This window comes from Oncorhynchus keta, chromosome 28, assembly GCF_023373465.1.
Source record: "Oncorhynchus keta strain PuntledgeMale-10-30-2019 chromosome 28, Oket_V2, whole genome shotgun sequence".
NCBI lineage: Eukaryota > Metazoa > Chordata > Actinopteri > Salmoniformes > Salmonidae > Oncorhynchus > Oncorhynchus keta.
Window position 1 is genome coordinate 36,644,348 of NC_068448.1, and position 25,684 is coordinate 36,670,031.

Here is a 25,684-nt window from a genome sequence, read left to right on the forward strand (position 1 = left end):
AATAAATAAATAAAGAGCTAAAATAAGAATAGTGAGACTATATACCAGGAGGGGGGTACAGAGTCAATGTGCGGGGACACTGGTTAGTTGAGGTAAATATGTACATGTAGGTAGAGTTATTAAAGTGACTATGCATAGATGAAAACAAGAGAGTAGCAGCGGTATAAAAGAGGGGGGGATGCAAATAGTCTGGGTAGCCATTTGATTAGATGTTCAGGAGTCTTATGGCTTGGGTGTAGAAGCTGTTTTGGACCTAGACTGAGCCCTACAGTACCGTGTGCCGTTGCTGTAGCATAGAGAACAGTCTATGACTAGGGTGGGTGGAGTCTTTGACAATTTATAGGGCCTTCCTCTGACACCGCCTGGTATAGAGGTCCTGGATGGCAGGAAGCTTGGCACCAGCGATGTCCTGGGCCATTCGCACTACCCTCTGTAGTGCCTACTGGTCGGAGGCCAAGCAGTTGCCATACTAGGCAGTGATGCAACCAGTCAGGATGCTCTTGATGGTGCCGCTGTAGAACCTTTTGAGGATCTGAGGACCCATGCCAAATCTTCCTGAGGGGGAATAGGTTTTGTCGTGCCCTCTTCATGACTGTCTTGGTTTTGCTTGGACCATGATAGTTGTTGGTGATGTGGACACCAAGGAACTTGCAGCACTCAATCTGCTCCACTGCAGCCTCATCGATGAGAATGGGGGCGTACTCTGTCCTCTTTTTCCTGTAGTCCACAATCATTCTCTTTATCTTGATAACTTTGAGGGAGAGGTTGTTGCCCTGGCACCACACGGCCAGGTCTCTGACGACCTATAGGCTGTCTCGTCGTTGTCGGTGATCAGGCCTACCACTGTTGTGTCATCGACAAACTTAATGATGGCGTTGGAGTCGTGCCTGGCCGTGCAGTCATGAGTGAATAGGGAGTACAGGAGGGGACAGAGCACGCACCCCTGAGGGGCCCATGTGTTGAGGATCAGTGGCAGATGTGTTGTTACCTATCCTTACCACCTGAGGGTGGCCCGTTAGGAAGTCCAGGATCCAGTTGCAGAGGGGGGTGTTTAGTCCCAGAGTCCTTAGCTTATTGATAAGCTTTGAGGGCACTATGGTGTTGAATGCTGAGCTTTAGTCAATGAATAGCATTCTCACATAGGTGTTCCTTTTGTCCAGGTGGGAAAGGGCAGTATGGAGTGCAATAGAGATTGCATCATCTGTGGATCTGTTGGGGCAGGATGCAAATTGGAGTGAGGCTAGGGTTTCTGGAAAAATGGTGTTGATGTGAGCCATGACCAGCCTTTCAGAGCACTTCATGGCTACAGACGTTAGTGCTACGGGTCGGTAGTGATTTAGGCAGGTTACCTTAGTGTTCTTGGGCACAGGCACTATGGTTGTCTGCTTAAAACATGTTGGTATTACAGACACGGACAGGGAGAGGTTGAAAATGTCAGTGAAGACACTTGCCAAGTGGTCACAGCATGCTCGCAGTACACGTCCTGGTAATCCGTGTTGACCTGTTTAAAGGTCTTACTCACATCGGCTGCAGAGAGCATAATGACACAGTTTTCCAGAACAGCGAGTGCTCTCATGCATGTTTCAGTGTTATTTGCCTCAAAGTGAGCATAGAAGTAGTTTAGCTCGTCTGGTAGAGTCGTGTCACTGGGCAGCTCTCGGCTGTGCTTCTCTTTGTAGTCTGTAATGGTTTGCAAGCCCTGCCACAGCCGATGAGTGCCAGAGCCGGTGTACTACGATTCGATCTAAGTCCTGTATTGATGCTTTGCCTGTTTGATGGTTCGTGGGAGGGCACAGCATGATTTCTTTTAAGCTTCCGAGTTAGAGTCCCGCTCCTTGAAAGCAGCAGCTCTAGCCTTTAGCTTAGTGCGGATGTTGCCTGTAATCCATGGCATCTGGTTGGGGTGTGTATGATCACTGTGGGGACGACATCATCAATGCACTTATTGATGAAGCCAATGACTGATGTGGTGTATCCTCAATCGTAGGAATCCCGGAACATATTTCAGTCTGTGCTAGCAAAACAGTCCTGTAGCTTAGCATCTGCTTCATCTGACCACTTTTTTATTGATCTAGTCACTGGTGCTTCCTGTTTTAATTTTTGCTTGTAAGCAGGAATCAGGATGATAGAATTATGGTCAGATTTGCCAAATGGAGGGCGAGAGAGAGCTTTGCATGCGTCTCTGTGTGTGGAGTAAAGGTGGTCCAGAGTTTTTTTTCACTCGGGTTGCACATTTAACATGCTGATAGACATTTGGGAAAAACGGATTTAAGTTTCCCTGCGTTAATTAAAGTTCCCGGCTACTAGGATCGCTGCCTCTGGGTGAGCGTTTTCTTGTTTGCTTATGGCGGAATACAGCTCATTCAATGCTGTCACAGCCTCAGTCTGTGGTGGTATTTAAAACTGCTACGAGAAATACAGATTAAAACTCTAGGTAGATATTATTCTCTAACTAAGAATCAGTTGAAATAGAAGTAGGCTAATTCAAAGAGGACTATTCAAACAGGCTAAAATAATTGATTTGCCCATTATTGTTTCTGTTTCAATTTAGGCCAGCTGAACTGTGAGTTTTCCATTCCATGTTAATCGGATTGCGTGTTTGTTTGAAAAGCATTTACTCAACTTTAAACTAATTTGTTTGCACATCATGCTCATTGCCCTGTCATACTTTTAGGCTCATTATTTTGCATAGGTTTTAGGCCTGGCTGCTACCGTATGTTATTTTGCGTCAAAGTGTTTCCGAGACTCTTTTGTGTAGTGCCCTGTTGCAACCTGATCTGCAATGATATATTACTACCAGCTCTTTCGTACCATGTTGCACTTGCGGAGCAAAGTTGAGGCATTGCAACGACTGTTTCAATTGTGTTGATACTCGTATGTGTACATATCAATACACATTGTTAGCTCAATCAAAAGCCATAAGTGTCGCTTCAAAGTGTTCAATTCTTAAATTAAATGTGTAGCAGGCGCGCGAAACCGTAACCTCCGGATGGCCTGCTTTGGTCAAGGGGCGTGTTTTAGCCTCGCTTTCCTCAGTACGGCACATCCGAGGTTGCGGCTAGCTAGGAAATGCTATTCTCCTTGTCAAAACTGGGTCGACAACTTACTCGCTTCTATACTATGATAATAAATTAGCTAGCTATGTTTAATGTCAGTATTTGGAAACGATTGGGGAGGACTGAGGCAACAGACGTTTGATCAACGAAATATACTGTACTGGCTTTTGGTGTAGGTGTTGCAGGGTGAGCTAACGTTAGCTAGCTAAACTAGCCAACGATAAACTTGCGTTTCATTCCCGGTTGCCGAACTGCCAGTGAAGGTAAGATAACATCGTTGTTACAGTTTTCAGCGACGAGGATTAGCTGGTTCATATCATACACTATATGTTAGGGGCTGCATTTGACTTCCCGGTAACGTTAGTTAGCCTGTAGTAGCAGCTACACATTAGTAGGTTGGTTAAATAAGCGCGAGCTAAAGAGCTAAGGTAACTTAGCTAGCTATCCTGTTAGCCAAAGACAGCTCGTTTGGAGCAACTAGTTAGCTACCAGCGTTATCTAAAGTTGTTCAATTAGCTAGTTAACGTTAGCTCGTGTACTTAGCTAACTTAGTTTTTGGGTCAGATCTCATATCGCTTCATTTTATTTGTCTAACAGTCGTAAGTAGCTAGCTAACGTTAGATAGCATGTTGAATTTACGTTCGTCAGTTCTATAATGTTTAATGATTTGGGTTTGCGTGGTGTATTCAATGTGTTTAAAACAAATGGCGGACATTTTTATCTGGAAAAGGGCACTTGTCATAAGTTCGCTGAGGCACACTAGGCACTTGATTGGCTTTGAGGTTGCTTGATCCAAATAACGGGGGAAATGATTGGCTGTGTAGCTATTGTAGGGTTGACTAAACGCTGCGGTTGGTAGTTTTTGTCTGTAATGACAACGCAAAGGATCATGTACAGAAACATATATTCGTGATTTATTGGCTGTGGAGAGTACTGTAGACTACAGCTAGTTTATTATGTGTTGACTGTGGTGTGCAATCCACTATTTGACAGTAGGGCACCTTTCATCCCATTTGAGTATAGCCATAGCTCCTATACTATCAGTTAAGCCGTAACTCCTCCTCAATGACCTGCCAAAATAAAAAAAAGGTGCATGGTTACTTTGTTCAGATTCAGTCTGTGTCACTGTCAATGATGGTTGAAATGTTTTGAACATGTGGTTACATGGCTATCATTGGCCAACTAAACATCATTTGTGCACACATTGATTGGCATAACATTTAGAAGTCAATGGTTGGCCTTTGCTGTCCATCTGTTAATACAAATTATTTGCTAGCCATTTCCAGTTTTGAGTTTCTAACAGTATGTTCTCGCCTTCATCTGGTTGCAGCAGTGGGTGTCGGGCGCTGCGTGGTAGGAGGCCCATGAGGAAGCCACGGCGGAGGGGCCACCTGGCCGGGGGAGGGGATGCGGGTGGGAGAAAGTCTTACCAAGCTGGTAGGGGACGAGGTGGGGCCCGGCAGCGCTCCCCTTCACCCTACAGCCTCAAGGTGTCTCCAACCAGAGAGACACTGACTTATTCCCAGGCCCAGAAAGTGGTGGAAGTAGACTTGGATGGCAGGCTCCACCGGATCTCCATCGTGGACCCTCTGACGGTCATCACAGAGGACGAGATGACGGCCCAGGACATCACTGAGTGCAACAGCAACAAAGAGAACAGCGAACAGCCCGTTGCACCCGCCAGTGCCAACCCCGGACGCAAGCCGCCCGCCATGCCCAGAGGCCGCAAGAAAGACTCCAAACATTCCTCCTCCACATCATCGTCCTCTTCCTCCACACCTCAGAACCACTGCCCCAACTCTCACTCACAACCCCACAACAACAAGACTAACTCCTCACACCACCATCATCCGACGCCCCTTCCCGAGCCCACCTTCCGCATGCTGGAGGCCTTCATCCCCTGTGCGGCGCCTTCTCTGCCCACAGCCTACTACCGCTACATAGAGCGCTCGGCAGAGGAGCAGGAGGCAGAGGCAGAGTATGACATGGACGAGGAGGACGCGGCCTGGCTGGAGATGGTGAACGCCAGGCGGGCATCAGACGGCCACGCCACAGTCTCCCCTGACACGTTCGAGCTGCTGGTGGACCGCCTGGAGGAGGAGTCTTACCGGGAGGCTCGCAGTCGGGCGCCCTCTCAGAGCGCCATCGACGACGATGCCTTCTGCTGCGTGTGCCTGGACGACGAGTGCCTCAACAGCAACGTCATCCTCTTCTGTGACGCCTGCAACCTGGCTGTGCACCAGGAGTGCTACGGCGTGCCCTACATCCCAGAGGGCCAGTGGCTGTGCCGCTGCTGCCTGCAGTCGCCCCAGCGGCCTGTGGATTGTGTGCTATGCCCCAACCGGGGTGGCGCTTTCAAGCAGACCAGTGATGGGCGCTGGGCACACGTGGTGTGTGCCATCTGGATCCCCGAGGTGTGCTTCGCCAACACTGTTTTCCTGGAACCCGTGGAAGGGGTGGACAACATCCCACCCGCCCGCTGGAAGCTCACTTGCTACCTTTGCAAGCAGAAGGGTCGTGGCGCTGCCATCCAGTGCCACAAGGCCAACTGCTACACAGCCTTCCATGTCACGTGCGCCCAGCGTGCCGGGCTCTTCATGAAGATCGACCCCGTGCGGGAAACCAACGTCAACGGCACCACCTTCTCGGTGAAGAAGACAGCCTTCTGTGAGGTGCACTCGCCACCGGGCCAGGAGGGGGGAGCGGGGGGGTCGGACGAGGAGGATCCCACAGGGAGGGCGGTGGGGGGCCGGGCCAGCCGGGGGCGCAGTGCATACACAGAGGCCCCACAGGTGCAGAAGCGGAGCAAGAAGGAGGGCAAGCACGGGAAGAGGAAGGGGAAGAAGGGTCTGGAGGTGGCTGCCAACCGCGCCGCCACTACACCGATGGTTGCAGTTCCACAGATCCCCACTCAAAGGTCTGTGTTCACCAGCCTCCTCTTGTTGTTAGTGGTGCTTTAGCCGGCAGGATTCTACCTATACTGTCATGCTGCATTTGGCTCATAGGTATATGTTAGTGTGTAAGATGTTTAAACGTCCATGGGGCCTCATCCTAACTCCAGATGCACGTTGACGTGCAAAGTTTCTTGTTGCCCATACGGAATCTTAAGTTAGGATTAGGCCCATTGTGTGAATGACAAGGATACCTTTCAAATGCTGTAGTAATGAACAGTATGTGTTAAACTCCTCCCGATGCCACACAGGTTGAACACTATCTGCAAAGGGATTCTGGTCCAGAGGAAGAACCAGTTCATGCAAAGGCTGCACAACTATTGGCTCCTGAAACGCCAGTCACGGAACGGGGTCGCACTCATTCGTCGTCTGCACTCCCATGTCCAATCACAGAGGCACATTGAACAGGTCAGAGGTCATTGGGCACTCTAAGGTCAAAGGGGCTGTTAACGTCAGGGGGTTATTCTGTTGAATGCAACATAATTGAACACTGCAGGTATCAGTAGAAATATACATTCTGAAGAAATATCATTGGTAGTGCTGGCTGGCTCAATTTAAAATTGTGCATGTTTTTGGAATTGTTTATAATATATTTCTATCTGGTGATGATGATCAGTAAATTCAAATCCCTGGGTGCATCTCAACAATATTATGTAGAGTCCTCTTCTCCCTGAATCTTCACTAAATAAATAGTACAAAATGAACAGGTGAAAGCAGAATGGTGAATCTTTACCAGGAATTTCCCATCATGGCAGATGAAGGGAATGAGAAGACAAGTGGAAGCCACACCTCATCAATTGAAGCACCCCCTACATTGTGTGTCGGGGAGTTGTTTGAATTAATATCTGTGTGTTTGCAGCCGGAGCCTGATGAGAAGGTGTGTGCTGTGAGGGAGGAGCTGAAGTACTGGCAGAAGTTGCGACAGGACCTGGAAAGAGCCCGGCTATTGGTGGAGCTCATCCGCAAGCGGGAGAAACTGAAGAGAGAGCAGGTATGGAGACTAGACTGTCTGTTTATGCACTTGCTCTGTATCACGGTCTGTCCATGCTTTGACAATTCAGGTTGTTACTGAAAAAATAAAACCTATTCTGTATTTTCCCCACTTAAATAAAAGGTTAAGATACTTCTTTAAAAATATCATACAGTACCTTAATTTAGTCTGAGAAATTTAGATTTATTTGTGAGTTGCTGGCCTCCCTTCCGAACTCCATCCCATCTCTCTCTCACCCTCCCCAAAGGTCAAGGTTCACCAGGCGGCCCTGGAGCTACAGCTGACCCCAATGCAGGTGCTGCTGCGCTCCACACTGGACCAGCTGCAGGAGAAAGATGCAGGCCAGATCTTTGCACAGCCCGTCAACCTCAAGGAGGTCAGTCACCATGCTAATACTGTAGAACCTCAGGGATACGGTCCTCGGAGTAACTGACCAGTCAACCGAATGGGAAATATCAAACCTGTTACTAAATGCAAAAAACTAAACTTGTGTATGCTACAGACAAATGTAAATGTTGCTTACATGTGTTAAAAACATATTTACAGTGCCTGGCTAAATGGTTTGAAAATCCATGGTAATTTACTTTTCCAAATTTTTATGAAGGTTGGAAGCTGTTTTTACTTGAATTTCAAAGTCACTAGCATTTTTTTCCATCTCCGAATGACCTCCAGTACTGACGTGTCTGTGTCTGAGGATCAGGGGAAATTATGCGCAGCCTGCACAGTACTGAGATCTGTTTTACCCATTCTTTCCAATGTTTTATGTAGTGGTGTAGGGACGTGTCCTGCTGCATCTGTCATGAGACAGTGTGTACCATGTGTTCTGTTCATCTTTGTTGGTTACTGCCGACAAGTCAATGTTAGACCCGTTGCCCGTTCATAGTCTGTTTCCCCTCTGTTGCTTAACTTAGGGTGCTTTTAAAAATATATATATTTTTTACTCAGTCCCAAATCACACCTCATCCCAACTCCTTTTGAGATCTACAACCAATTAATGTAATGAATATGATCATGGCGGCTTGGCTTTAGACCGGGGATCTCCAACAGGTTGACCGCAGGCTATCAGTAGCTCGCAGCCCACATATGAGTAGCTCGCCAAAGCGATTTTGAAAGTACATGCAATTTTCACACTTTCCATCGCAAACTGTCAAGAATGAATCTCACAAGTATCAGCCACCGCAAGCTCCCGGCTACTGTCTTACCAACGGAATGTTGACAACCCATCTCCTGGTTAACCTAACACAATATCTGCCAATTAATGTCAAGCAATCTTGCCAGTCTATATGTGTAGTGCATTCCGTGTTGTGATAACCGTCTTGTGGGTTGACAGAAATAGTTTCCAAAGAACCTTTTCAATTAAATGCTAACCGCAAAGTACGCTTACCTGGCAGAAGTATATCATGAGTAAGTATAACATTTGTATCTATTATTTGATAACGTTGCCATCAAATGAACAGCAGCAGTACAGGACTATCACTCACTCATTAGATGAGCAATTAAAGGGAACGCTCAAAATAAAATAGTTGTGTTTGATGTGATTATTTAAGCATTGACATGGACTCAGAACATCCCATTTTGTTTCTCTATGAACAATTGTAATTTTGAGGGTGGAACAACTCTAAAACCAGGAAAGTATAATGATTTTATGTGTCTGTCTCCCTGACTGTCTTTCTGCTCCTCCTTCTCTGTCCCCCCCCAGGTCCCAGACTACCTGGAGTTTATCAGCCAGCCCATGGACTTCTCCACCATGCGCTCCAAGCTGGAAGCCCACAGTTACAACTCGCTGGCCCACCTGGAGGTAGACTTCAACCTGACGGTGGCCAACTGCCTGCTTTACAACGGCAAGGATACACTGTTCCACCGTGCTGCCCTACGTCTCCGTGACCTGGGGGGTGCAATCCTCCGTCACGCCCAGCGACAGGCCCACAACACTGGCCTAGACCCGGCCACAGGCATGCATCTTGCAGAGTCGCCCCAGAAACACGACTACTACCGCTGCACCTGGGAGGACGGTGAGTGACGCGATGGCACGGATGTTGGCTTGTTTCTGATTATGAACCTGGGGCCAAGCTCTGTAGGTCGAATGTTGTGGAGCGTCATTATTAGAGCTGCCGTGATTCCTTATTCTACGCATCAGAGAGGTACGTTTGTTCTTGTTCCATGTTGAACGTCGCCCAGGTCCCAAGTAAACCTCTAGCAACAAACGTCTCTATGCTAGGCAAGTCTCTACTGCTGCTTCCTTTCTCCCTCCCCCCTAAAAAGACAAACAAGGGTCAAGCAAACATATCTAACCCAGTTCTTTGTCCTTTAAAAATGCACCAGAGATGGTCTCTATTTTGGGGGTGATTTTCACAACAAAGCCTGAAAATGGAAGTGGATATACATACTTAGTTGCTGGAATTCGAATGAGACGGGGGAAATAAAAGTGGAATGAAAGGAGACTCGAAGCAGCGTACTCAGAAACCGTGGCAGTTTTAAATTTAGATCCTCTTCAAACCTGTGTTTGTGTAGCCTACCTGTTCTGTCCTCTGTTTGTAGCTCAGATACTTTGTTCTCATTTCTTTTGTAGTGAGCTCCAGCCTGTGGTGAATGGTGATATTTAGGGTAACACTTTCCCTGAGCTATTTTGAGTTGCTTTATTGTGTTGAGGACTTTGCCGCATTGTGGGCTATGATATAGAGTGGTAAACCCATCTGTGGTGTTCCGTCCCTGTGTAGTGGACACCCTGCTGGACCCCGAGAACCGTCTGCACATGTCTCCTGAGGAGCAGCTGAAGGAGCTGCTGGACAAGCTGGACGTGGTGGCCACCATGCGCTCCAGCGGCGCCCGCACACGCCGCATCCGCCTCCTGCGCCGCGAGATCAACAGCATCCGGTACCGACAGGGCCAGCACCACCGCAACTCGCTCCTCAACGGAGATGTCAAAGATGAAGAGGAGGAGGGGAAAGATGCAGAGGCTGACAACGGCCTGTCTTCAGATAAAGGTGAGTGATCAAAACGTTGGCAATGTGTCATTGTATGATGGTGACGTTTAATTACCTATAGAAACCGCCTATTTAATGATCTGCTCTGCTGAAACGAGACCGGTTGCAATCATGAGCTAACAGCAAATTATCCTCAGGTAATTGAGCCAGGGTCCCCCCACGCACCAACCCAAAGCACTTCACTGTCTGCAGTCTAGTAAGTAGGGTCCCACATAGTGGCCTCACAACCCTCTCCAGGCGCACTCTGCGTTTCTTCTCGTCCTCTGCACCGCCACCTCATGGACTCGCCTCCATTGGCCTCATACAGTCATGTCATCCCACCTCTGACACCAATGTAGTACATTTCAGGGGGGGGGAGCCGAGAATACTAGGAAATCGAACCTTGGTCAAGCATGCTAGTGTTTTTTTTGCCATTTAATTAAGAAGTTGTGCTAATTCACCTATTCATTTGTTTTGCTGAGTTGTGTGAACCTTTGACTTTGTATTGGACGCCCTAACTAATCACAACATGATGAAAGCCAAGACTCAATCATCGAAGTATTATGTAAATGAACTGTCCGTTTGATCAGTCCCTTTCTCCGCTTTCAGAGGACCTCAAATGTACCCCTCCCCCAACGCTGGAGCCAACGTGCCTGGCACCTCCCCCTCTGCAGGGAGATGCACCCCTGGAGCCCCCCACGCTGCGCCCCATGACGGGGGAGCTAAGGACCCTGGGCCATCCCAAAAAGCGCCTGAAATTGGACAGCGAGAGCTCAGATAGTGGTTCTCCAACCCTTGACGCTACAAGAAACAAGAATTGCACTAAAGCAGAAGAGGCGCCCAGTTTATACTGTGGCGGGTTGGTGGTCAACGGCCTTTCCGACACCTTGTCCCCACGCCCTGCCACCGCGGGAGTAGGGCGCCGGACTTCTGTGCTTTTCAAAAAAGCAAAGAACGGAGCAAAGCTGCTTAGAGAGAAAGACAGTCTTGGCGGTAGTGTCCCCCTGACCCCCAATTCCGCTTTAAGTACCCCTTTATCTACCCCGTCTAAGATCCCCCAGCAGACCTCATTCACCACACCTGAACGGGGGAGCCCTAGTCAAGGTGCCATCTCAGAGGGGGAGCTGGACAAGACCCCTAACCATACACCGGAGACTAGTAAGTGGCTGAATATGAGCTTCTTTTGATTTAAGTCTAATTTATACATTTTGTAATTCAAGAATGCAATTAGCTATGCAAAATGGCTGTTGTACTTATTTGGGTAGCAGGAAAACAAACGTGTGCAGCCCTGAAACTTGCAACTACTCAGGATTGCCATTTTGCGTAGTTAATTGTGTTGCGTACTTGCATAAGTTGTAAATGAGGCTTTACACTCAGCAAGAGTCAGACAATTGGTTTCTGTCTTTTTTCAGGACTCACCAATGGGTTCAAAAGGGACAACGATGGTGGTTCTGACTCAGACTGTAGCCCCCCACCAATCCTTCACAAAGAAATGTAAGACATACGGTAACTCCTGAGTGTTATGAATTTGTGTAGTATCGTGTTATTTGGGCTGATCTCAGGTTATCCGATTTTCACTGGCTGCATTAACATATCTGCAGTACAACAGCACAGCCTACTGAAATACTGTGTACCCCTACAGCAGCGCACCACCCAAACGAAGCCTCGGAAAACCAGCACTTTCCAAAGTACCTTTCTTTGAGACTGTTACCGGGGATGCAGATTACACCGCTACAGGTATGAGAATCACAGTATCATCGTTGGACAATTTAAAATAATAGTCCACTTTTTAAATGTATACATTTAAAACATGTGTCCTTTTGAAACTAACAATCAGTCATAAATGGTATGTTCACATTGGGCTTCCGAGTGGCGCAGTGGTCTAAGGCACTGCATCTCGTTTCAAGCGGCGTCACTGCAGTCCCTGATTCGAATCCAGGGACTGCAGGTATGAGCCATTTAAAACATGTGTCTTTAGGAAACTAACTTTCAGTCATAAGAGCATCACATCCGGCCCTGTTTGTGAGTCCCATAGGGCGGCGCACAATTGGCCCAGCGTCGTCCGGGTTTGGCCAGGGTAGGCCGTCATTATAAATAAGAATTTGTTCTTAACTGACTTGCCTAGTTCAAAAATAAATAGATATATTCAGACATGCAGTACTAGTCATAAGTTTGGACACACCTACTCATTCAAAGGGTGTTCTTTGTTTTGACTATTTTCTACATTGTAGAATAATAGTGAAGACATCAGCACTATGAAATAACACATATGGAATCATGTAACCAAAAAAGTGTTAAATATATCAATATTTTTGAGATTCTTCAAAGTTGCCAACCTTTGCCTTGACAGCTTTGCACACCCATGGCATTCTCTCAACCAGCTTCACGAGGAATGCTTTGCATATGCTGAGCACTTGTTGGCTGATTTTCCTTCACTCTGTGGTCCAACTCATCCCAAACCATCTCAATTGGGTTGAGGTCGGGTGATTGTTGAGGCCAGGTTATCTGATGCAGCACTCCATCACTCTTTCTTGGTCAAATAGCCCTCACAAAGCCTGGAGGTGTGTTTTGGGTCGTTGTCCTGTTGAAAAACAAATGATAGTCCCACTAAGCGCAAACCAGATGGGAAGGTATATCACTGCAGAATGCTGTGGTAGCCATGCTGGTTAAGTGTGCCTTGAATTCTAAATAAATCAGTGTCACCAGCAAAGCACCACCACCTCCATGCCAAACATGTGGAGATCACTCGTTCACCTACTCTGTCTCACAAAGACACGGTGGTTGGAACCAAAAATCACAAATTTGGACTCATTAGACCAAAGGACAGATTTTCACCAGTCTAATGTCCATTGCTCGTGTTTCTTGGCCCAAGCAAGTCTCTTCTTATTGGTGTCCTTTAGTAGTGGTTTCTTTGCAGCAATTCAACCATGAAGTCCTGATTCACACAGTCTCCTCTGAACAGTAGTTGTTGAGATGTGTCTGTTACTTGAACTCTGTGAAGCATTTATTTGGGCTGCAATCTGAGGCTGGTAACTCTAATGAACTTATCCACTGCAGCAGAGGTAACTCTGGGTCTTCCTTTCCTGTGGCGGTCCTCATGAAAGCCAGTTTCATCATAGCGCTTGATGGTTTTTGCACCTACACTTGTAGAAACCTTCAAAGTTCTTAATTTTCCCGATTGACTGACCTTCATGTCTTAAAGTAATGATGGACTTTCGTTTTTCTGCTTATTTGAGCTGTTCTTAACATAATATGGACTTGGTCTTTTACCAAATAGGGCTATCTTCTGTATACCACCCCTACCTTGTCACAACACAACTGATTGGCTCAAACGCATTAAGAAAAAAAAATCCACAAATGTAACTTTGAACAAGGCACACCTGTTAATTGAAATGCATTCTAGGTGACTACCTCATGAAGCTGGTTGAGAGAATGCCAGGAGTGTGCAAAGCTGTCATCAATGGCTGCTTTGAAAAATCTCTCACATAAAATATATTTTGATTTGTATAACACTTTTTTGCTTACAATATAGAAAACAGTAAAAAAATAAAGCGAAATCCTGGAATGGGTAAGTGTCAACATTTGACTGGTACTGTGTTCACACAGCTTTGAGAGACCTTGAAAAATGGTCAGCGTCTTGATTTGAACAATATGAAAATGGTCTGTCCTGTTGCAGCCTACTTTTTCTTGGGTGTTGATAACCGCTTTCCTTTTTGGATGACAGAACTTTACCGTGTCCAAGATAAACACCCCATTTACTGCATATTTGTATTTAGATTGGACATATGTCTTTTCTGGTCTGTCTCCGCAGGCAGTGGTATCCTGATGCCTTTTGAAAATGTAGTGGCGCTGGAGCCTCTGGACTTGGTCTGGGCCAAGTGTCGGGGATACCCCTCCTACCCTGCATTGGTGAGAGAATGCATTGGGCAAACATCTGCTTGCCTACACTGATACAGGTCTCAAATGAAGAGATTAGCGGTTACCTGGGCTTAGTATCGTAGGGTTAACACTTGGAAATTGATTTATGGTCTGAAATGGCAGGAGATCTAAAGTTATGCCACTCTAAAATCCACTAACACAAAGCATATGGCATTTTAATACATATTTGCTGTTCAATAGGTTAGTTCAGAATCACAGAAACGTCCCATACTGCTCAGCGTCTGCCTTTTTACTGTTTGTATTTTTTTTACAAGTTTAAGCCACCCTAAAATCCAGTAACAATTTGGCACATATTTGCTGTATCTAAGGTTAAGGGGGTTTGAATTGTCAAAATTAAACCAATCCAATGAATCTTTTCCATTGGCCAGATCATTGACCCTGAGATGCCCCAGGAGGGTTTGTTTCACAACGGGGTCCCCATCCCTGTGCCCCCACTGGACGTCCTGCAGCTGGGGGAGCAGAGGACAGAGGAGGCTGGGGAGAAGCTCTTTCTGGTGCTCTTCTTTGACAACAAGAGGACATGGTGAGAGGAGGGTGGTGTTTGGCTAGCACTTAAGTGACCACAAGCTGCTCTCTAACCTCACATTCTAGGACTGCTTAATATCTTTGGGGACCTAGCTTCCTTGTAGGACAGGGGTGTCAAACTCATTTTGTCCGGGGGCCGCACTGGGAAATGTGTTATTTCCTCGCCGTCAACATTGGAACAAAATTGTCCTATATCCATCGTTTTGGGATTTTTCTATGCTGGTTCGGTGATTATTAGTGAGCTGGACACTGTAGAAACTGTATGAATGTATGTCCATTATCATTTATATTATACCCCGTTTTTGATTTGTTTTTGAAGTATAAACATTTTTTTGTATGTTTGACACCTCTGTTGTAGGATGTACTGAAGAACATGCCCAAAATATTTTGCTTTTGCATTGTCGAATGGCAATTAAACCTATGTATTTGAGCTCAATAACAGTTAGACAGAAACATTCCTCTGTTTATAGTGCACCTGACTTTAAAAATACATAAGTAGGAAGTATGGTCTGTCAAGGGGAAAAGAAGTGTGTTTCATATAAGAGGAAGAAGTTCACTGTATTAAAATGTGGGACTTCATTAGGGAAGCTAACCTTTATCCTCAACATACACTTTAATCTCCAGTGTCTGCTCGAAGCCATTGGATGTGCATGCGTACGTCCCTCAGCTACAGATGTAGTCACTTCAATGGCCCTCCCCTCTCTTCTCCCCCCTGCAGGCAGTGGCTCCCGCAGGACAAAGTGACTCCTCTGGGTGTGGACGACACGGGGGACAAGCTGCGTATGATGGAGGGTAGGAAGACCACCATCCGCAAGTCTGTGCAGGTGGCCTACGACCGCGCCATGGTCCACCTGAGCCGCGTGCGCCGGGACCAAGCCTTTGTCCCGTCAAACTACCTGTAGCTGTGGGGACCCAAATCAGCCCCTAGCCTTAAAACAGTCGTCATTGGTCAGAAAGATCTGGATGGCTTTAAGCTTATCTGGACACTTCTCATAGGTCTGAACGGGTGTATTGTAAGCAGTATCCCTACTGGTTACACCTTACTTTGTCCTTTCAGATCTATGCGGTGTCTGGGGGGGGTCAATGCACCTCATTTTCCCCCTATACCAATCCGGCAGTATCTGATTTCATGCTGTATAAGGCAATATGGGGAGAGGCATCTATCCCACTTGGGGGGAGGAGAGCATAAGGCAGCAATCCTCAATCCTGTTTCTGGAGTGCTGTAGTTCTGCAGTTTCTTTTAAATACAGGTTAGTGCCACCATGACACCCGAGTCATCTAATCAACTGATCTTCAAGCCCTTGGTGAGTTGAATCAGGTGTTGTTTCACTGCTGAGCATGGACCTTCAATACTGTATCCAGGAGCGGGATTGGAGGTATTTATTTGTGAGCCATCTTGATGCCACCGAGAACAGATGGAGCTGCAGTAGCTGGATCAAAGTTCAACGAACACCTCCCTTTTTGTATAATGCTACTGCCAAGGAATCAAATGGTTGGAAAAGAGATTTATCATATTTATATGAACTTGAAACCGTATGAATGGATCACTGCCATTTCTTACAAACACTTTTTACATTTTAATGTTTTACAAACCACTTGTTATATATTGTAAAGACACATGTATGTGTGTGTATATATATGTGTGCATATCATACTAAGCCTAATTTTATGTTGCTAATTTTAAATGCGAATTCAATCACCAATGGGGATGAAGAAAGGCCGTACATACTTATTGACTTGCTACAGAGTGTATTCAGCTTCTCTTTGTGGATCTGCATAAAGGCACACAATGCAATGGCCAGTTCTTTATCAATTCTTTTTGATACAAAGAAATGTAATTTATTTATGGAAATTGGAAAGTATTGAAATGAAGTTTATATATTGGTTATAGATGGAAAATGAAATCTGTTTAAGATTATAAGATTTGCAACCAAGGTGAGCTACTGATGCAGAGGTGTTCAGATATTGCATTCAGGGGCTGACCAATCCTTAGCCCACCGTGAAGAACAGAATGTTATATTTATTATAGAATATTCATAGTATTCCAGACCGATTTATAAAATGCAGACAAACATTGTAAGCTTGTACAAATGGCAGATTTGACCTACTCACCAAATAACCTGTCTGAATCAGTATTTTCTCATGTGGGTAAATAAATTGTTCTATCCAAACAACTTTTGCAATTCTTTTTTTGGTTGGTTGGAATCTAGGCGTGACAATATTACCAAATTACAATAAGGTCAACACTTGGGAAAGACATAATTTTGCATGTTATCTGGTTTAAACATATATATAATAATCCACTGAATGATAAATAACATGCTTACTCAAATTCTTAAGTATTTAGGTGGACAGTAAAACCTGTGGACAGCAGACCAGGTTTATTTTATTATGTACAATAACGAGGAAAAGGTAAATGAGGCGCTCCAGAACCTCAAAGCGTCTGTTTGGCCACAGTCAATGTACAGGGTATGTACGATACAGTTGATTTGAACTGAAAATATTGACAAATCTGAAAGGGAAAGTGTAATCTCAGTTAGTAATGAACATGGAGCAAAGAAGCCCTGCGCTTCCGGATAACCTCATTTTCTATATAGCTAATATCTTCAGATTTGTTCACTCAATATAGCTCAACAACCCCATAATGCACAGCTCTACTGTAGTGATTTCAAGGACACTTTTGAAAAGTATATACAGTATACTAATCATTTAAACCCATTCTAATCCACACAAAAGGTGGCAGGTGAACTGTCAGCAAATTATAAAATGCTAATTGAATTCTGTACCCTCTTCCAAAATTAATCTTTGAGTTTGGCTTGTTTAATGTTTGCATTTAGGCTCCTCCATTACCCCCGCTGCATCTTGCTCTTCATCTTTGCCACAGAGACCTAATATTGATCTTAATAATTCTGCAGGTAGCCTAGTGGTTAGTATTGGCCCAGTAAACAAAAGGTTACTGGATCGAATCCCAGAGCTGACAAGGTAAAAATCTGTTGTTCTGCTCCTCAGCAAGGCAGTTAACCCACTGTTCCCCGGGTGCCGAAGACGTGGATGTCGATTATGGCACCTCTCTGATTCAGAGGGGTTGGGTTAAATGTGGAAGACACATTTCAGTTGTACAACTGACTAGGTATCCCACTTTCCCCTTTTCTGCTTGTGCCAATGTCTTCCATTCATCAAATTCCTTCTGTTTTGCTTCTTGGTGTCTTTAATGAGGCTTCTGCCTCTTCCTGCTTGGCCATTGCCGCATCCAGGACTTTAAAATGTTTTTGCTTCCCTTTCTCTTCTTGATTAGATTTGTATTGGTCTCTTTTCTTTTTCAGCTTGTCAAGTGTAGTTTCTGACTTATACTGCTAGTCAGTGCTCAGTTGTCAAAGTTGTAAAGCATGTCCTGACTGATAGAGCTCTAAATCGGTCTTCAGCATCTCCTCTTGGTCTTCTCGTCAGTCTCTTCTTTTACTTGTGTGTCTACCTTTTTTATCATATCCTCTTGCATTGAGTTTATTTTTATTTTCTTTGATGACTTCTTTGCTTGTACCTTTTACTATCTGCTCCCTTATGCTTCATTCCCCCATCCATCCCACTTCCCAGTATCTCTAGCTCTTGCATGAACAAGTCCTCGTTGCACTCTTATTTTGCTTGTCTACAGTCGTGGCCAAAAGTTGAGAGAGATGCAAATATTCATTTTCACAAAGTCTGCTGCCTCAATTTGCATGATGGCAATTTGCATATACTCCAGAATGGTATGAAGAGTGATCAGATGAATTGCAATTAATTGCGAAGTCCCTCTTTGCCATGCAAATGAACTGAATCCCCCCAAAAAAATTCCACTGCATTTCAGCCCTGCCACAAAAGGACCAGCTGACATCATGTTAGTGATTCTCTCGTTAACACAGGTTTGAGTGTTGACGAGGACCAGGCTGGAGATCACTCTGTCATGCTGATTGAGTTCGAATAACAGACTGGAAGCTTCAAAAGGAGGGTGGTGCTTGGAATCAATGTTCTTCCTCTGTCAACCATGGTTACCTGCAAGGAAACACGTGCCGTCATCATTGCTTTGCACAAAAAGCGTTTCACAGGCAAGGACATTGCTGCTAGTAAGATTGCACCTAAATCGACCATTTATCGGATCATCAAGAACTTCAAGGAGAGCGGTTCAATTGCTGTGAAGAAGGCTTTAGGGCGCCCAAGAAAGACCAGCAAGCACCAGGACCGTCTCCTAAAGTTGATGCGTGATCGGGGCACCACCAGTACAAAGCTTGCTCAGGAATGGCAGCAGGCAGATGTGAGTGCATCTGCACGCACAGTGAGCCGAAGACTTTTGGAGGATGGCCTGGTCTCAAGAAGGGCAGCAAAGAAGCCACTTCTCTCCAGGAAAAACAGGGACAGACTGATATTCTGCAAAAGGTACAGGGATTGGACTGCTCAGGACTGGGGTAAAGTCCTTTTCTCTGATGAATCCCCTTTCCGATTGTTTGGGGCATCCGGAAAAAAGCTTGTCCGGAGAAGACAAGGTGAGCGCTACCATCAGTCCTGTGTTATGCCAACAGTAAAGCATCCTGAGAACATTCATGTGTGGGGTTGCTTCTCAGCCAAGGGAGTGGGCTCACTCACAATTTTGCCTAAGAACACAGCCATGAATAAATAATATATAATAATATATGCCATTTAGCAGACGCTTTTATCCAAAGCGACTTACAGTCATGTGTGCATGCATACATAAAGAATAAAATAATAAAATAAAGAATGGTACCAACACATCCTCCGAGAGCAACTTCTCCCAACCATCCAGGAACAGTTTGGTGACGAACATGACCTCTTCCAGCATGACAGAGCACCTTGCCATAAGGCAAAAGTGATAACTAAGTGGCTCGGGGAACAAAACATCAATATTTTGGGTCCACGGCCAGGAAACTCCCCAGACCTTAATCCCATTGAAAATTTGTGGTCAAACCTCAAGAGGCGCTTGGACCAACAAAACCCCACAAATTCTGAAAAACTCCAAGTATTGATTTATGCAAGAATGGGCTGCCATCAGTCAGTCAGGATGTGGCCCAGAAGTTAATTGACAGCATGCCAGGGCGGATTGCAGAGGTCTTGAAAAAAGAAGGGTCAACTCTGCAAATATTGACTTGTTGCATCAACTTCATGTAATTGTCAATAAAAGCCTTTGACACTTACGAAATGCTTGTAATTATACTTCAGTATTTCATAGTAACATCTGACAAAAATATCTAAAGACACTGAAGCAGCGAACTTTGAGGAAATTAATATTTGTTTCATTCTCAAAACTTTTGGCCACGACTGTACTTTAACAACGTCTACTTTGACATTCTGTTCCTTTGGACTTTCTTGTGTGATTTTATTTTGTCTGTCGTCTTTTTTTAACTCTCTCACAAATTCCCTGTTCAGATCTTCAGTGTCCCTTTTTCTTTTAGACATTTGAAATGTTTCATGCATCTCCTTCACCCTTTCCTGAAGGCTCTCTTCTCTCATTATCTGCTTATACTCTCCATTTTCCTCTTCTCTCTCCCTCCCCCAAAGGCTCTCCTCTTGCATCCTCTGCTCATTTTCAATTGTATCTCTATTTTTCTCCTGTCTCTTCCTCTCCCGAAGGCTCTTTCATTTTGTAATTTTCAATGGTGTTGCCGTTGTTCTCCATTTTCCTCCTCTCCTCTCCGTCTTAGTTTTTATTTTCCTTCTGAACTTTTTTCTCAAGAGTATTTCCTATTAATTTCTCTCACCCATCACTTCCTTCTCTTTTTTTTTTTCATAACTTCACGGTCACTTGACAAGTCTGTCTCCTCCATTTTATTGCTCTCACTTTTCTATCCCATCTCTTCCTTGTGCCTTTCCAGATCTTCCATGACACTTTTCATGTCTTTTCCGGCCATGTGTTTTTTGGTCTTCCCTTTTCGTTTAGACATTTAGATCTCCCACTCCTGCAAGCTCTCCTTAATCATCCTCTATGCATTCTTCATTTTCCTACTTTTTACCTTATTTTCCTTCTGAACATCCTTTTATTTTTCCAAAATTATCTCCCGAATCTCAGAAAATGTCTCTTTCTCCCATTATCACTGATTATTATCCCTTCTGTTTGAGTTTTTTTGCTTTTCTGCACCGTTTCTCACAATCAGTTCTCTCCCCCCCTCCCATTCCTTTTGTAATCTATTGATTATTTTATCTAGTTCACTCATTACAAGAACCTGGAGGTTATCAATTCGCTCGTCAACCCAAATCCTCTCCTGGAAAAACATGACCTCCATTGCCTCCCTATCCAAATGCCTTCTCATTATGAATTTTTTAAAAGTAACACAATAAAATAATGAGGCTAAAAACAGGGGGTACCGAGTCTATGGGTAAGTAAAGTTGAGATAATTGAGGTACAGAAACATGAAGTGTGGTAGGTAGGGGTAATATTCATAGATAATAAACAGTGAGTAGCAGCAGCGTAAGAAAAGGGGGTCAATGCAAATAGTCCAGTTAGCCATCTGATGAACTGTTTAGCAGTCTTACCGCTTGGGGGTAGAAACTGTTAAGGAGCCTTTCGGACCTAAACTTCGTGTTCCGGTACCGCTTGCCGTGCGGTAGCAGAGAGAATAGTATGACTTGGGTGGCTGGAGTCTTTGATAATTTTTAGAGCCTTCCTCTGACCCCGCCTGGTATAGAGCTAATGGGTGGCAGGAAGTTTGGCCATAGTGATGTACTGGGCCGTACGCACTACCCTCTGTAGCGCCTTTCGATCGGATGCCCAGCAGTTGCCATACCAAGCGGTGATGCAACCATGCTCTCGATGGCGCAGCTGTAGGACATTTTGAGGATCTAAGGACCCATGCCAAATCTTTTCAGTCTCTTTACGGGGAATAGGCATTGTCGAGCCCTCTTCACGACTATCTTGGTGTGTGTGGACCATGATAGTTTGTTAGTGATGTGGACACCAAGGCACTTGAAGCTCTCGACCCACTCCGCTACAGCCGTGTCGATGTGAATGGGGGCGTGCTCGGCCCTACTTTTCTGTAGTCCACGATCAGCTCCCTTGTCTTGCTCATATTGAGGGAGAGGTTATTTTCCTGGCCCCACACTGCCAGGTCTCTGACTTCATCGCTATAGGCTGTCTCATCGTTGTTGGTGATCAGGCCTACCACCGTTGTGTCGTCGGCAAACTTAATGATGATGTTGGAGACTTGTGTGGCCACACAGTTGTGGGTGAACAGGGAGTACAGGAGGGGATCATGGAGCAAAGAAGCCCTGGTGTGGCAGATGTGTTGTTTCCTACCCTTACCACCTGGGGGCGGCCTATCAGGTAGTCCAGGATCCAATTGCAGAGGGAGGTGTAAGCTTAGCGATGCGCTTTGAGGGCATTATGGTGATGAACACTGAGCTGTAGTCAACAAACAGCATTCTTGCGTAGATGTTCCTTTTGTCCAGATGGGAAAGGGCTGTCAATTACCCATTGGATATTTTGACAGTATGAAGATCGCAACATTAAGTTGATTGTCTTTATAATTCTACCTTACTGGCATATCAAAGAGGGAAAAAAGTCAAACATTAACAGCTATGAGAACTTACCAGTTTGTGAGTGTCCTCTGCCAGGTCTAATGGTCTGAATCAGCATCTGGTATCCAAACCACCCGTGGAATGTTTGATGTCATAGATCAACAAAGCTCTACAATGCACCCGTATTTGTAATGTCATAGACAAAGATCCCCAATTAAATGTCATCCTTTTATGACATAATGCCACCTCCATCTGTCCCTCTGTCATTATTTTCCACCCCTTTCCTCTGTTTATTTCAAAAACGTTTTTTACTGTTCTTTAATTTCCTCTGTATATACAGTGCCTTCAGAAATTATTCACACCCCTTGACTTTTTCCATATTATTTTGTGTTACAGCCTGAATTTAAAATGGATTAAATTGAGATTTTGTGCCAATGATCTACACACAATACCCGACCATGTCAAAGTAGAATTACATTTTTAGAAATGTTTACAAATAATTGTAAAAAATGTACCTGAAATGTATTGAGTCAATTCAAACCCTTTGTTATAAGCAAACCTAAACACGTTCAGGAGTAAAAATGTGCTTAACAAGTCACAAGTTGCAATAATAGTGGTTAACGTGGGTTTTGAATGATTACCCTATCTCTGTACCCCACACATACAATGACCTTACACAGCCTGAAGGTGTGTTTTGGGTCATTGTCCTGTTGAAAAACAAAGGATAGTCCCACTAAGCGCAAACCAGATGGTATGGCGTACCACAGCATTCTGCAGTGCTGGTTAAGTGTGCTTTGAATCCTAAATAAATTACAGACAGTGTCACCAGCAAAGCACCCCAACACCATCACACCACCTCCTTCATGCTTCACAGTGGGAACTACATATGCGGAGATCATCCGTTCACCTACACTGCGTCTCACAAAGATACTGCGATTGGAACCAAAAATCTCAAATTTGGATTCATCCAGACCAAAGGACAAATTTCCCCTGGTCTAATGTCCATTGCTCGTGTTTTTTGACCGAAGCAAGTCTCTTCTTCTTATTGGTGTCCTTTAGTAGTGATTTCTTTGCAGCAATTTGACCATCTGGGGCGGCAGGGTAGCCTAGTGGTTAGAGCGTTGGACTAGTAACCGAAAGGTTGCAAGTTCGAATCCCCGAGCTGACAAGGTACAAATCTGTCGCTCTGCCCCTGAACACTGTTCCTAGGCCGTCATTGAAAATAAGATTTTTTTCTTAACTGACTTGCCTAGTAAAATAAAGGTAAAAAGAAAATCTGTACTGTTGATGTTGTAGGTTATTTGAACTCTGTGAAGCCTTTATTTGGGCTGCAAGCTGAGGTACAGTTAACTCTAATGAACTTATCCTCTGTATCAGATGTAACTCTGGGTCTTCCTTTCCTGTGACGGTCCTCATGAGAGCCAGTTTCATCATAGCGTTTGATGGTTTTTGCGACTACACTTGTAGAAACTTTCAAAGTTCTTAATTTTCCCGATTGACTGACCTTCATATCTTAAACTAATGATGGACTGTCATTTCTCTTTGCTTATTTGAGCTGTTCTTGCAATAATATGGACTTGGTTTTTACCAAATAGGGCTATCTTCTGTATACCACCCCGACCTTCCACATTCCACGAATTAACAAGACACACCTGTCAATTGAAATGGATTCCAGGTGACTACCTCATGAAGCTGGTTGTGGGAATGCCAAGAGTGTGCAAAGCTGTCATCAAGGCAAAGGGTGGCTACTTTGAAGTATCTCAAATATGAAAGCAGACACATCGATGGCCCTGAACTAACTTAATTTGACTCTATGTAAACTGGAAAGCACATATCCTGAGGATGCATTTATTCTAGCTGGGGATTTGAACAAGGCTAATCTGAAAACAAGGCTCCCTAAATTCTATTAGCACACCGATTGTGCAACCAGGGCTGGCAAAACCCTATATCATTGTTATTCTAACTTCCGCAACGTATATAAGGCCTTCCCCCGCCCTCCTTTCGGGAAAAGCTGACCACGACTCCATTTTGTTGCTCCCAGCCTATAGACAGAAACTAAAGCAGGAAGCTCCCGCGCTCAGGTCTGTTCACCGCTGGTCCGACCAATCGGATTCCACGCTTCAAGATTGCTTCGATCACGTGGACTGGGATCTGGTCTTCATTGCTGCGAACAACAACATTGATGTATACGCTGATTCGGTGAGCGGGTTTATTAGCAAGTGCATCGGCTATGTCGTACCCACAGCGTCTATTAAAACATTCCCAAACCAGAAACCGTGGATTGATGGCAGCATTCGTGCAAAACTGAAAGAGCGAACCACTGCTTTTAATCAGGCCAAGGTGACTGGAAACATGACTGACTACAAACAGTGTAGCTATTCCCTCCGCAAGGCAATCAAACAAGCTAAGCATTAGTATAGAGACATAGAGTCGCAATTCAACGGCTCAGACACGAGAGGTAGGCAGGGTCTACAGTCAATCGCAGACCAGGATGTCTTGCTCCCAGACAAACTAAACAACTTCTTTGCTCGCTTTGAGGACACTACAGTGCCACTGACATGGCCCGCTACCAAAACCTGCGGGCTCTCCTTCACTGCAGCCGACGTGAGCAAAACATTTAAAGGTGTCAACCCTCGCAAGGCGGCAGGTCCAGACGGGATCCCCAGCCGCGTCCTCAGAGCATGCGCAGACCAGCTGGCTGGTGTGTTTACGGACATATTCAATCAATCCTTATCCCAGTCTGCTGTCCCTACATGCTTCAAGAGGGCCACCATTGTTCCTGTTCCCAAGAATGCTAAGGTAACTGAGCTAAATGACTACCACCCCGTAGCCCTCACTTCCGTCATCATGAAGTGCTTTGAGAGACTAATCAAGGACCATATCACCTCCACCCTACCTGACACCCTAGACCCATTCCAATTTGCTTACCGCCCCAACAGGTCCACAGACGACGCTATCGCAATGACACTGCACACTGCCCTAACTCATCTGGACAAGAAGAATACCTATGTGAGAATGCTGTTCATCGACTACAGCTCAGCATTTAACACCATAGTACCCTCCAAACTCTTCCTGACGGGGCGCCCCCAGGTGGTGAGGGTAGGTAACAACATCTCTGATCCTCAACACTGGGGCCCCACAAGGGTGCGTTCGCAGACCTCTCCTGTACTCCCTGTTCACCCACGACTGCGTCGCCATGCACGCCTCAAACTCAAGCCTCATGTTTGCAGACGACACTACAGATGACACTACAGTAGTAGTAGTAGCCTACTAGGCTTGATTACCAACAACGACGAGACTGCCTACAGGGAGGAGGTGAGGGCCCTCGGAGTGTGGTGTCAGGAAAATAACCTCACACTCAATGTCAACAAAACAAAGGAGATGATTGTGGACTTCAGGAAACAGCAGAGGGAGCACCCCCCTATCCACATCGACGAGACAGTAGTGGAGAGGGTAGAAAGTTTTATGTTCCTTGGCGTACACATCACGGACAAACTGAAATGGTCCACCCACACAGACAGCGTGGTGAAGAAGGCACAGCAGCGTCTCTTCAACCTCAGGAGGCTGAAGAAATGTGTCTTGTCACCAACAACACTCACAAACTTTCACAGATGCACAATCGAGAGCATCCTGTTGGGCTCTATCACCGCCTGGTACGGCAACTGCTCCGCCCAGAACCGCAAGGCTCTCCAGAGGGTAGTGAGGTCTGCACAACGCATCACCAGGGGCAAACTACCTGCCCTCCAGGACACCTACACCACC

General features: G+C 45.4%; 1 protein-coding gene across 3 annotated transcripts; it reads left to right on the forward strand.

Annotated features, from left to right (window-relative positions):
• The first annotated feature begins 2,890 nt into the window (after positions 1-2,890).
• On the forward strand, positions 2,891-16,593 carry brpf3b (bromodomain and PHD finger containing, 3b). 3 transcript variants are annotated; one of them, XM_035740995.2, is made up of 13 exons: positions 2,891-3,319; positions 4,390-5,973; positions 6,259-6,415; positions 6,867-6,998; positions 7,246-7,374; positions 8,698-9,010; positions 9,716-9,982; positions 10,571-11,119; positions 11,374-11,455; positions 11,604-11,698; positions 13,773-13,870; positions 14,269-14,423; positions 15,144-16,593. In XM_035740995.2, the coding sequence occupies exons 2-13, from the start codon at positions 4,421-4,423 to the stop codon at positions 15,325-15,327; spliced, it is 3,714 nt and encodes a 1,237-aa protein (XP_035596888.1). In that variant the 5' UTR covers positions 2,891-3,319; positions 4,390-4,420; the 3' UTR covers positions 15,328-16,593. The 3 variants fall into 3 exon arrangements, with proteins under 3 accessions (XP_035596888.1, XP_035596886.1, XP_035596887.1); XM_035740993.2 differs by having other exon boundaries at positions 2,893-3,319; positions 4,387-5,973; XM_035740994.2 differs by lacking the exon at positions 2,891-3,319 and adding an exon at positions 3,367-4,145 and having other exon boundaries at positions 4,387-5,973.
• Positions 16,594-25,684: the final 9,091 nt, after the last annotated feature.

Bases quoted from the DNA above. Each gene is read 5' to 3' on its own strand.
- brpf3b (XM_035740995.2), top strand. From the start codon at position 4,421: ATGAGGAAGCCACGGCGGAGGGGCCACCTGGCCGGGGGAGGGGATGCG. The intron at 6,416-6,866 runs GTCAGAGGTCAT...GTGTGTTTGCAG, and splicing joins CACAGAGGCACATTGAACAG to CCGGAGCCTGATGAGAAGGT. The intron at 9,011-9,715 runs GTGAGTGACGCG...GTCCCTGTGTAG, and splicing joins CCGCTGCACCTGGGAGGACG to TGGACACCCTGCTGGACCCC.